The 13,385-nt window shown below is 46.3% G+C and overlaps 1 protein-coding gene across 4 annotated transcripts in view; it reads left to right on the forward strand.

The window, feature by feature from the left end:
• LOC139170262 (exocyst complex component 1) overlaps nucleotides 1-13,385 on the forward strand; it is a 61,563-nt gene that overhangs the window by 20,552 nt on the left and 27,626 nt on the right. For 2 of the 4 annotated variants that reach the window (XM_070757233.1, XM_070757232.1), the window contains exons 7-10: nucleotides 2,949-3,081; nucleotides 5,705-5,814; nucleotides 7,235-7,288; nucleotides 12,419-12,568. In XM_070757233.1, the coding sequence (XP_070613334.1) occupies nucleotides 2,949-3,081; nucleotides 5,705-5,814; nucleotides 7,235-7,288; nucleotides 12,419-12,568 (447 nt within the window). The remainder of the gene's footprint in view (nucleotides 1-2,948; nucleotides 3,082-5,704; nucleotides 5,815-7,234; nucleotides 7,289-12,418; nucleotides 12,569-13,385) is intronic. The other 2 variants (XM_070757234.1, XM_070757235.1) reach the window with 1 other exon arrangement.

Here is a 13,385-nt window from a genome sequence, read left to right on the forward strand (position 1 = left end):
GCCGCCGCCCCCCTGTGATGACACGTGCGATGGGAGCTGGCTGCTCCCATCCACCCGCCACGTTGCCAGCTACTGCCACCCCGCCACCCCCCACCCCTGACGTCGCCACGAGCGGCCTGCCTGCTCCACCGCGCCACGGCTCTTACCTTTGATCTCCTGGTCGATGGGCCATGGCATAGGGAGCAGGCAGGGTGGCCCCGAGTTCTCCGCTCTCCCACATGCGCCAAGAGATTTCTGTGGCGCGGGACAGCAGAGAGTAGGCCACCCGTCCGAAGCTTGGGCAGGGGGCTGTTGCTTGTTGGCCCCAGCTGCTGCTCTAGGCACCGCAGCGAGATTTGGCTGCTGCGCATGTGCAGCAGCCAAAATCTCGCATTGACGTTCTTGTGGCAGCGATATTTGGGTAAAAATTGGTGAAGCCCCCTGGAGGCCTGAAACAGTTCATTTTCCATTCTCTGCTGGGCCAGTAGGGCCAGTTTCCACCCTCCCCAGGCTCCAGAGGCTTCTCTGAACCATGGAGAGGGCAAAATGCCCTCCTCCATCCCCCCAGAGACTCTCTAGAAGCCGAAAATGCCCTCCCAGAACCTCTGGGTGAGTCGAAAACCAGCTGGCCAGCACACACATGCACGTTGGAGCTGAGCTAGGATAACGGCTTGTGTGCCAACAAATACGGCCCCACGTGCCACCTGTGGCACCCGTGCCATAGGTTCACCACCACTGTCCTAGAGTAATGATGGCAAACCTATGGCATGCGTGCCACAGGTGGCACACCGAGCCTTATCTGTGAGCATGCGAAATATTGTCTTATGTCAACTGATTTTCAGCCTTCTTTTCAGCCATTTTTGCTCTCCACGGGCTTCAGAAAAGTCTCTTGAAGCCTGGGTTTGGCAAAAACAGCCCAATGGACCAAACGGAAGTTTGGAAATGAACTTCCAGTTGGTCCATTAGCCTGTTTTTCACCATCCCAAGGGTTTAGGAGGCTTTCCTGAACCCTGGGTAGAGCAAAAAACAGCCCAACGTGCGCATGAGCGTGGGGCAGGACAGGGGTTTTGTACATACATGGCGGGAAGGCGTTGCATTATGGGCATGGGCACACATGCTCCTGCTATTGTATGTGTGCGCATCCTTTGGGCCTATACAATTTATGCATGGTATGTTTGCATTTTTGTTTGGTTTTATAATAAGGGTTTTTTAGTTGTTTTAGTATTGGATTGCTACATGTTGTTTTTATCATTGTTGTTAGCCGCTCCGAGTTTACGGAGAGGGGCGGCATACAAATCCAAATAATAATAATAATAATAATAATAATAATAATAATAATAATAATAATACAATATACAAATCCAATATTAAAAACAATATTTAAAACCCTTATTAAGAACAGTCATGCAATCCAAACAAATCATACATAAAGCGGAATAGCTGAGAGGTATATCAATTTCCCCATGCCTGGCGACATAGGTGGGTTTTTAGGAGTTTATGAAAGGCAAGGAGGGTGGGGGCAGTCCTAATCTCCGGGGGGAAGTTGATTCCAGAGGGTTGGGGCCGCCACAGAGAAGGCACTTCCCCTGGGTCCCGCCAGACCACATTGTTTTGTCGACGGAACCCAGAGAAGGCCAACTCTGTGGGACCTAGTGGGTCACTGGGATTCGTGTGGCAGAAGACGGTCCCTAATGGTTTGGACTGATTCATGTGAACCAGTAGTGGCGACTTGCAAGTGGGCCTGCCCACCCATCCCGGCTCTATGCCATCCTATTTCTGCATGGTTTTTTGGGGGCGGGGGGATTAAGTTTTCTTTATTTTTCCTCTCAAAAAAACATATACGTACAATATCATATACTTTCCATCTGTATTACAATACAATAATTATCCATTTACTCTTGGTATTTATCTTCTCGCAAGTGCTGCCTCCTTTTGTTTTGTCACCTGGAAAAAAATCATATATAAAATTTTCCAACACCCTTAATGAAATTTGCAACACCATTAGCTAATACATTGATCAACTACTTTTACACATCTAGTAAATTTGGGGGGGGAAAGACCTTTAACAATGCTAATTTTCATATATCCTTGTTTCTTTGTGGTTTTTTTAAATTTATTCATTTATTTAAATTATTTAATTGTTTATTTATTTAATTGTTTATTTGTTTGTTTATTTATTCATTCATTCATTCATTCATTCATTCATTCATTCATTCATTCATTCATTCATTAGATTTGTATGCCGCCCCTCTCCGTAAATTCGGGGCGGCTAACAATAATAAAAACAGCATGTAACCAATCTAATATTTAAAACCACTAAAAAACCCTTATTATAAACCAAACATACACACAAACATACCGTGCATAAATTGTATAGGCCTAGGGGGAAGGAATTTCTCAGTCCCCCCATGCCTGACGGCAGAGGTGGGTTTTAAGGAGTTTACGAAAGGCAAGGAGGGTGGGGGCAATTCTGATCTCTGGGGGGAGCTGGTTCCAGAGGGCCGGGGCCACCACAGAGAAGGCTCTTCCCCTGGGTCCCGCCAAACAACATTGTTTAGTTGACGGGACTCGGAGAAGGTCCACTCTGTGGGATCTAACTGGTCGCTGGGATTCGTGCAGCAGAAGGCGGTCCCAGAGATATTCTGTTTTGAAGCCGCACATATGTGTGCAAGCTGTGCATGAGAGCACAGCGCATGCGCAGAAAGTGGTTCACATTTGCGAACCAGTAGGGAAGGTACGTGAATACCACCTCTGGTTGGAAACCCGTTGTAATTCAGGACAATATCTGGATCGTGATAGTCTGTCTGTCTAATTTATATGCCGCCCAGCGTCCTCAAGTTTGAGGAACTGTGATTTAAATGGTCTTATTAAAACATGTGAGGGGGGAAAAAGATAATTGGGCTTGTTTTTATAAATGAAGGAAAGTTATACAATTTGTGTTTGAGAGTTTGGTCCCCCTGTTGTTGCAGAACCACATGGATTTGGCCAAAGGTCACATCAAGGCCCTCCAGGAAGGAGACCTCTCCTCTTCACGCGGCATTGAGGCCTGCACAAATGCCGCCGATGCACTTTTACAGTGCATGAATGTAGCTCTTCAGCCAGGTAAGCATTGAGAAGGAAAACAACAACACCTGTGTCTATCGTCACCAGATCCTAGTTCTGCTTTCTTTAAGTTTAAAAAAAAATAAAATAAATCAGGTCAATCTTTTTAAAAAAATAATTTTAATTTTGTTTTAATACGAACAATCCATCTTCCATTAAACAGTGTGTCATCACGGTGCAAATATCTCGTGCAATAACAATTAAAATTTACAGCCATATTCATTATTTGTCTACTCTAAACAATATCGATATACAGTGATACCTCTACCTACTTAAGAACTTTTCTAGATAAGAACTGGGTGTTCAAGATTTTTTTGCCTCTTCTTAAGAACCATTTTCTACTTAAGAACCCGAGCCCGGAACAATTTCCCCGGAAATTTTAGAGCGGCATGGAGGCCCGGCCAGTTTCCTGCCATTCCCCCTTTAATCCCGGCCATCTCGGGCTTTTCTGCCGGAGGAGACTTTCAGGTGTGCTTAAGGAGGCTATGGCAATCCAGAGCGAACGAAGCATTTTCCTTTCTTTGGGCACTTGGAGAGGGAATAAATCTCTGCCAGCACCCAAAGAAAAGAAATGCTCCCTTTGCTCTGGGCATCCCAGAGCGAACGGAATGTTTTCCTTTTTCTGGGCGCTTGGAGAGGGAATAAACCATTTGCTGTGGTGACTTCCTCGCACTGCCTCCCATAAACCTGGCGCGAGGTTGTCTCCCGGAGCATCTGGGCGCAGAAAGGTAAAAGGGGGCGCTTCGTCCCAGCCGGATCAACTCGGCTTCAGCCAAACCGAGGAGTCACCATAGTGAAGGAAAGGCACCGGCTACAAAGCGAGCGAGTGAGAGGAGAGGAGAGCCCTTCAGCATGGGAAGGAAGAGGCAGTAGGTAGCAGCAGCAGCATCTGCCTTTCAGTCAAAGGAACGGGAGGTTCCCCCCTCTTGCCCACCTGGGTTTCTCTCTCTTTGCGCAGTGTATGGGGGCAGCTTCGCGCTGGGTGTATGGGAGGCGCATGCTCCTCCTTGCCACCTCAGAGTCCCTCTTTTTTTTTAAGCCTTAAAGTTTTGGATTTTTTTTATTTTTTTATTTATTTCCCCCCCCAATATTTTTATTAATTTTCTTAAAATAACATACAGACTTACAAACATTTAACATAGACTGTGGGGATGTACCATCCCCGCTTTTCTTAAAAGTATAAATGCAGATACAAAAAGAGGAATACATGATTAAATGCGTAATTCAATGCTACTAATACAAAAATATCTAATAAGGAAAAGGTGATATTATAGAAAAAAGAAAAGTAGTTATAACTAGTATAAGTTTTGGATTTCTTTTAATTCCCCTCACCTCACCTTCTTCCTTCGGCAGCGACTGTCCTCCTCCTCTTCTTCCTCCTCCTCCTCCTCCTCCTCCCAAATTCCAAGCTTTTATTTCCTTCCTAATGGATTTGCATGCATTATTTGCTTTTACATTGATTCCTATGGGAAAAATTGCTTCTACTTACAAACTTTTCTACTTAAGAACGTGGTCACGGAACGAATTAAGTTCTTAAGTAGAGGTACCACTGTACATAGCATGTCTAATACTATAACAATCCTCTTCTTAGCTTATTTAATTTTATTGATGTATTTTTTTATATTTCACTAATCTACTTTTATTTCTACCTTTTGTATTTAGCAATAGTAATAGCATTTAGACTTATATACTGCTATACTGCTTCCTAGTGCTTTTACAGCCCTCTCTAAGCGGCTTACAGAATCAGTATATTGCCCCCAACAATCTGGTTCCTCTTTTTACCCACCTCGGAAGGATGGAAGGCTGAGTCCACCTTGAGCCAGTTGTGAGATTTGAATTGCTGAACTACAGCTAGCAGTTAGCTGTAGAGTGCTGCACTCTAACCACTGCGCCACCCCGGCTCTTGATATTTATTCTCTAGCCATTGGTAGAATAGTTCCCATATGATATAATATTCAGTTTATTCCCTTTATTTGATTGCAAATGTTAAGGTGTTCATTTCTGCATATTCTAATATTTTCCTAATCACATTCCCATGCATAGGAATCTCTTATACAGTGGTACCTCTACCTACAAATGCCTCTACTTACGAACTTTTCTAGATAAGAACTGGGGGTTGAAGATTTTTCTGCCTCTTCTCAAGAACCATTTTCTACTTACAAACCCAAGCCTCCGAAAGTGTAACTGGAAAAGGTAGCGAGAAGCCTCCGTGGGGCCTCTCTAGGAATCTCCTGGGAGAAAACAGGGACGGAAAAGGTGGGGAGAAGCCTCCGTGGGGCCTCTCTAGGAATCTCCTGGGAGGAAACAGGGCCTCCACCCTCCCTGTGTTTTCCCCAATTGCATGCATTATTTGCTTTGACATTGATTCCTATGGGAAAAATTGCTTCTTCTTACAAACTTTTCTACTTAAGAACCTGGTCGCGGAAGGAGTTAAGTTTGTAAGTAGAGGTGCCACTGTTCTGCAGGTTCTCTGTAGATCTGGCAATAGAGGAGACCAACCAATTCAAATTGTCCTGAATTATTTCATTTATCTATCCCATTTTGAAACTGCCCGCCTCCCTCCCAGAATGACATACCTGTAATGATTATGCGTTCAAAACCTCTTTCCATCTGCTGATCCTAGGACACGAATTGCTTCATGCGGTCAATCAACAGAAGCAGCGATTTGGCGACCTGCGTGAGCTGTTTGCACGGAGGCTAGCCAGCCACCTCAACAATGTCTTTGTCCAACAGGTGATGCTTTGCTCTTTTCCCACTTTGTAGTTGGTTCCTCACTTCAGTTTTCAGAGTTTTCAGGGAATTCTTTTCCCGATAAAAGCTGTTCCTTAACCATCTTCTTTCACACTTCTCCATAACGAAATTTGGAATAGAATGCAAAACAGAATTAATTATTCTTGTTGCTGGTAACTTTTATGCAAAATCAATTGATTTCCAGTGTACGTTTAAATCAACAGACACTGCCTGCCATTCTAAAATGCAGGCAATTCAAGCATCCATTCTTTTAAAAAGATTTGGCAGGTTTAACATAACAGGTGTAGGTAAGAATGGAATTTCTTTTGCAGCAATTTTGAAAATAATTATTACATTGGCGACCTTCAGTCTCGAGAGACCATTGTATCATGTTCTGGATTATATAATTTATAATTATACCATATGGGACAATGTTTCTGATTGTTAACTGAAATGTGTTACATACATATATGTACATAAAAGCAAAATGCCATTCATGCATTTCACAAAATCACTAGAACCTTATAGGCTACAAACTTGAAATTTGCCACCTATGTTCCTCTTGACTTCTAGGCGCTCACTGAAAAAGGATTTTTCAAAATCACCATCAGATCATTAGTATTTCCTACATTATTATTAACGTGCTCTGATGCTAAGGAGTTCTACTTCCCCTTCCCACCTCAAAATAAATCTGTTCCAAATGCCAAACACAAGCAGAGGAGAGGAGATTCGGTTTCAGTTTTACTTTCACAGAACTAACAGCTTTACTACAAAACATTTGAGCTAAGCCAGCAAGGCTGAGGGAGAGAAGGGCAGAGGAGAGGCCAATAATAACCACTCATTAATTTTCAAGCTGTATGTGCCGATTTATCAAGTCCGGTCACATAGTTTCATAGTGGAGAATGGGTATTGAGCTAGTATAGATATACAAGTGAGTTTATAGTTGTCACGGTTTGTAAGTTATTAAAGTCCGTTAGACTCTTAATCACTGTGGAGGCGATAGATGGAAGCCCAGTCATTTGTTGAAAGCAAGATTTCTTTTTATTATAAAAGTATAAAAATAAACATGTCTCGATGGACAACATAACAAATACGTCTTACGTGATGGAGGTTAGAATAAGAATGGAGTTTTAACATGAAGAAGAAGGAAGTGATGTTAGATGTGGCAGGATATTACATCATAATAGGAGGATCTTAGTAAAGCACACACACAGTTAATTCTTTAATTACTAAATGTCTCTGGGGCTGTCAATATTCAGCGTGACAATAGTTATCTTTAGATGGCCCTGCAATTGTACATTTATTCCAAAGCAATTCATCTTAAAGTGTTACATTCACCATTCAAGCTGGGCGTGTGTGTGTATTTGGGCAAATCTATTCAGTTCTCTGTGTTTTTTTATCCCTGTATTTTATCTCCAAATAGTTTATTGAACTGGAGAAGGGTCTCAGTAACAGGTCCTACTATCTTTCAGTTTCTGTGAGTATAGAGTTTGAATCAAGCTGCTTGAATCCTACTCGGCCTCTTTTTAAAACAAGCTTGCTAAACCTAACTATTTCTTGCAGTGTTGCCTCTCTAAAATTGAAAATACGGCTTATGAGTTGAAGCATAAGTCTTTGTCATTGCTACGTCTTCTTTAAATCTTTAAATCTTTCACGTTTTGAGCGCCTGGTAAAGAAGTATATCTTAGATGAGAAGATATTGAATTTAGATGGACGACGATTAAAATATATGATTAATATGAAATGTGTGGTTAAAGTGCATCGAAGTGTTTTGTTTGAGAATTACACATGGATTCACTAGTTTATTAGCGCTATCATAATGAATAGATTCCCCATTAGATAATTCTTCCCAATTACTAAATTATATATAGTGTCCTTCTTATCCTCTCCCTAGAAGCTGGTTTATGTTTGGTTCTCATTGACACATTTGAGACTTTTGTCCAATTGAGGATTTTTTAAAATTGATACATTTGTTTTCTTGCAAAACATGGTTTTTCCCAAAAGCCTTCCATCTTGTGAATGGATTTTTGACTTGCACCCTGGGAAAATAGGTTTACTAGAACAAATATGGGCAATTTTTTTTTTGCAAGAAGGAGCGTGGAAATTTTGAAAGCTTATTGCTGAGGCTCCCACTAAAATTACTGTTATGATAATACTGGTAGTAACGAGTAACTCCTTGTAGACCCATTTTTGTCGAGTGCAGTGATGATGAAGCTTTTTTGGCTCAGGTGCCAAAAGGGTGTGCACTCCCATTTTGCAATGCCCTCCCCCTGCGCATACCCGGTCATGGCCACGCAACCCCCGTTGCCCCCTGTGCATGCGCACAGGACTCACTGAAGCATTGGGAGCCTGTGGATGGCGAAAAATGGATTCCAGTTTGCTTTTGGCCTTCCAGAGGGTGGGGTGAGGTCATTTTTGTCCTCCCCAGGCTTCAGAAAAGCTTCTGGAGCCTGTGGATGGCGGAAAATGACTTAATAGCTCAATCGAAGTTCAGAAATGAACTTCCTGTTGGGCCGTTGGGCTGTTTTCACCGTCCCCAGCTTCAGAGAAGTCTCTGGAGCCTGTGAATGGTAAAAAATGGACCCAACAGCCCAACCGGAAGTTCAGAAACAAACTTCCAGTAGGAACCATTTTTCACCGTCCTCAGGCTTCACAAAAGTCTCTGGGAGTCTGCGGATGGCGAAAAACGGATCCAATGGCCCAACCGGAAGTTTAGAAACGAACTTCCTGTTGGGCCGTTGGGCTGTTTCTCACCATTCCCAGGTTTCAGGGAAGTCTCCAGAGCCTGTGGATGGTGAAAAACGGACCCAATGGCCCAATCAGAAGTTCAGAAACTAACTTCTGGTTGGGCCATTTTTCACCGTTCCCAGGCTTCAGAAAAGTCTCTGGAGCCTGCGGATGGCGAAAAACAGACCCAACAGTCCAACCAGAAGTTTGGAAATGAACTTCTGGTTGGCCCGTTTTCTCACCGTCCCAGGCTTCAGGAAAGACTCCTGAAGCCTGGGGAGGTTGAAACATGGCCCAACTGCTTAACCGGAAGTTCATTTCCATAGTTTCGCCATCAAGGGTCTAGTGGCAAAGGCATCGGACCAAAAAGCAGGAAATCTGACAAGCTATAAGTAAATATGTAAATTAACTGACTATCCTTGTAGATATAAATTCTACATATCAGTGTTGGGTCTATCAAATTTCAAGTTTATCAAGCCCAGCAATTAAGAAGTTGGACCACATTGATAAAGTCATATTTTTCTCCCCTGTACAAAAATAATAGGTCAACCGTCTGGCTTACATGTACATGAATGGTGTTTGTTAAGTAGCGCTACTTTGTGTTAATATCTTGTCTGGAGTTGCCCATCAAACGCTTATACGGGCAGGCCTCGACTTACAATAGTTCATTTAGTGATCGTTTCAAAGTTACAATAATGTTGAAAAAAAAGGATCTGTGACTGTTTTTCACCCTTACGACTACTTCAGCATCCCCAAAGTCACATGATCCAAATTCAGTCGCTTGGCAACTGTTCATACTTGCGACGGATGCAGCGTCCCAGATCATGTGATTCCCCATTAGCGGCCTTCTGACAAGCAAAGTATATTAACTATAATATACAGTGGTACCTCATGATACGAACCCCTTGTCTTACGAACATTTCGTGATACGAACCCGGGGTTCATGATTTGTTTGCCTTGTCTTAAGAACCATTTTCACCTTACGAACCCGAGCCGGGGGCGTGGGCTCTCCTACTGCGCATGCGCTCTACCTTGTGCTCTCTTACTGCAGCAGGGATTTCCCTGCCTTGTGACTGTCATTTCTGGAATTTCCTCCCTGCCTCCCTCCTCTTCCGCCTCCTCCTCCTGTATTCCGCCTCCCTCCCAGCCTTCGGGCAGCATTCGCTTTCCTCCGCCGCCATCGGCACCCAGCTCCTCCTTGTCTTCTCACTTCTTTGCAAGTTGACAGTCGGGCGGCGGCGCAGAGGCTGGGGGCGGCGAGGGTGTGTGGAAGAGGTCCCAGTCGAGAACTGGGGGGAACCGCAGCCACCGCTCCGTGGAAGGGACCCGGCTGGGAAGCTCCTGAAGGTGGTCTTTGCGTTGTCCCAGGAAAGCAAGCAGCAGGCATGGGCTGGGGTCTTTCCCCTAGGGGCAAAGGTGGTGGTCGCGGGGTGGTTTTGCTGCAGGCGGGTGTCTAGGCACCGCAGCTCCCCCTAGTTCTCCCATGGACCTCTTCCACACACCCCGATTCCCCCAGCTTCTGATCTTTTCTTTCGGCTTCTGGCTGGATGGGAGGAGCTAAGCTGTCAGAGGAATTAATGTAAAACACCGATGGGCTGGAAACGTCTCCGTGCTGCTTAGCTCCTCCTGTCCAGCCCGAAGCCGAAAGAAACGTGTGGAGGCTGGTAAACAAAAGGCAGAACTTTCGGCTTCTGGGTGGATGGGAGGAGCTAAGCAGCCGGAGGAATCAATGTAAAATGCCGCTGGGCTGGCAACATCTCCGGCTGCTTAGCTCCTCCCATCCACCCAGAAGCCAAAAGTTCTGCCTTTTGTTTACCAGCCTCCACGCGTTTCTTTCGGCTTCGGGCTGCTTGCTCTCCCGGAAAGACCCCATCCCACACCTGGTAAACAAAATGCCTCTCGTAGCAGCTGCTACAGCCGCCGGCATTTCTCCTTCCCTCCCAGCCAAAAAGGAGCTGCAGAGAGGGGCACGCTTTCCGCCTGGGAAGTCCTGCCCATCTCCGAAGTCCAGCCTTTTTGGCTGGGAGGGAAAGTGAAATGCCTCTCGTAGCAGCTGCTACAGCCACCGGCATTTCTCCTTCCCTCCCAGCCAAAAAGGAGCCGCAGAGAGGGGCACGCCTTCCGCCTGGGAAGTCCTGCCCCTTCATCCCCGAAGTCCAGCCTTTTTGGCTGGGAGGGAAAGTAAAATGCCTCTCGTAGCAGCTGAGCCTGGCCGGCCCGGAAGATCATGGCGCGCGGTGCCTGCGGCAGCCAGGGAAGCCAAGCCGGGCATGGCAGCACCGCTTCTGCTCCAGTCGCCCGGTCCTCTCCTTCCTCCCGCACCAATGTCCCCCACTGCGTCGGGCGGCGGCGGGTGACAAAAGGCAGGCCAGTGCCTGGCTCCTGCCTCTCTGGAGCAGCTGACCAAGCGGAGCAGCGGCGCGAGGAAGGAGAGAGAGAGAAGCAGGCACGCACTTCGCCCTGAATGCCTCCTGACTCAAGCCGGTGGCCGCCTTTGGGTTTTTGGCTGGGGGGGGGAGCAGGTGGACTTTCCTAACTCCCTCCCCCCCCAGCAGCAGCTGCTACAGCCCCCTCTTCCCCGCCCCTCTTCTGCTGGTCACGGGCGAAGGGCGGGGAAGCCGGGCAAGAGCGATCTTCTGCCGGCCATGGGCGAAGGGCGGGGAACCCAGCAGCTGTAGCAGCTGGTGCAAGAGGCTTCCCCGCCCTTTGCCCATGGCCGGCAGAAGATCGCTCTTGCCCGGCGGGAGGCAAAGCACTGAGGTGGGAGTTGTCAGGACACCCCCCACCCCAGCGCTTCGCTTCCCATCAGGCAAAAGTGCTCGGGAGGCCACGGGTGACGGGCGGGGAGGATCGGGAGGCTAAGTCTCCTGCAGCGGGTGCTGTAGTGGGGACCTTTGGGTTTGTGGCTGGGGGGGAAGGTGAAGTGCTGGGGTGGGGGTGTCAGGCCGGACCTCCTGCCTCCCCCCCAGCCAAAAACCCAAAGCAGCCTCCCAAACCTGAACTTTCGCTGAGAAGCCCCGCCACCCGGCTGTCACCTTTTAAAACAGCCGGGGGGCTTCTCAGCAGCCTCCCAACGCTGAACCCGGAAGTTCAGGTTTGGCTTTCGGGTTCAGGAGGCTGCTGGGAAGCGCCCCCCCCCCCCCCGGCTGTTTTAAAAGGTGACAGCCGGGCGGCAGCATTTTTTTGCAGGTTTTTTTTGTTGTTGCACAGATTAATTGACTTTACATTGTTTCCTATGGGAAACAATGTTTCATCTTACGAACCTTTCGTCTTACGAACCTCCCCCTGGAATCAATTAGGTTGGTATCTTGAGGTACCACTGTATTAACAACTGCAGTGGTTCACTTAACAATAGTGACAAGAGAGGTGGTACAACATGGCAAAATTCCCTTAACAAACCCCTCACTTATCACCATCCATTTTGGACTCAGTTGTTGTTGTAAGTCGAGGACCACCTGTAATGAATTTTATTTACAAAATGTTCTTGACAAGATCGAAGAGTATGAGTCGAGGCAAAGATTGCACATCCAGGTTAATTTTTACCTCACCGATCATTGAAACCCTCGTATATTTATATAAATTAATATTAATCGATCAAATTACAAGTTTCATGAGGGCCAGCTTGAACTTTTCGGCAGAAGGAGCAACTCCTGATAAGAAGGATGCGTTGTATCTGTAATCCAGTCTTTATTTTGTCTTTTATGTCGTTTCTGAACGTTACAGCCGTCATTGCTTTTCACAGAACAGCAGGAAGGCCTAACTAACCAATGACAAGCAGAGCCTCTTTTCTATGATTACATGGCCCATGTGTCTGGCCTGGCAGATTTAACCGCTATCATTTATTCAAGCAGCTTCCGTCTCTTTGCTTCCTTCCGCAAAGGGCCACGACCAGAGCTCCACTCTCGCTCAGCACTCGGTTGAGCTGACCTTGCCAAATCACCACCCTTTTCACCGAGACCTGCTCCGGTATGCCAAACTTATGGAGTGGTTAAAGAACACGGACTATGGGAAATACGAAGGGCTGACGAAGGTAAGTCGCTCAAAGAGCAAAATTAGGAGATGCAATTTTTGCACTCTTGCAAAAACCGAAGACCTTTGTTCACATCTGCAACCTCTAGACCAGCGGTCCAGGTCACGTGAGCAGTGGGCGTGTTTATAAAATGTATTGTTTTATAACCTAGACCAGAGATGGCTTTTTGGGGGGTCATGTGCCAAAAATGTGTGTGTCTGTGCTAGCAAGAGCCATGGTGGCGCAGCAGGTAGAGTGCTGTATTGCAGCCCACTGAAGCTGACTGTAGATCTGTAGGTCAGCGGTTCAAATCTCATCACCGGCTCAAGGTTGACTCAGCCTTCCATCCTTCCGAGGTGGGTAAAATGAGGACCCGGATTGTGGGGGCAATATGTTGGCTCTGTTAAAAAGTGCTATTGCTAATATGTTGTAAGCCGCCCTGAGTCTAAAGAGAAGGGCGGCATAAAAATCGAATGAATGAATGAATGAATGGATGGATGGATGGATGGATGGATGGATGGATGAATGAATGAAAGAATGAATGCACATTCTCCCCACACATGTGCAACCTCACGCTGCCCATGTGCATAATCCCCTCCATCCCCACTTATGCACACAGACCAAAATGACAGTGAAAATATGGCCAAATGGGCAAAGAAAAGCGGACTTCCTGTTTGCCCATTGGGCAGTATTTTCACCCTCTGGGGCTTCAGGGAAGCTTCCCTGAAGCCTCCAGAGGGTGAAATAGTCTTCTCCAAGGCCAAAAATCAGTTGGCTTGCACTCGCATGCGTGTTGGAACTGATATAGGGCAACACCTCGTGTGCCCTCTGATATGGC

This window comes from Erythrolamprus reginae, chromosome 7 (assembly GCF_031021105.1).
Source record: "Erythrolamprus reginae isolate rEryReg1 chromosome 7, rEryReg1.hap1, whole genome shotgun sequence".
Lineage (NCBI taxonomy): Eukaryota > Metazoa > Chordata > Lepidosauria > Squamata > Dipsadidae > Erythrolamprus > Erythrolamprus reginae.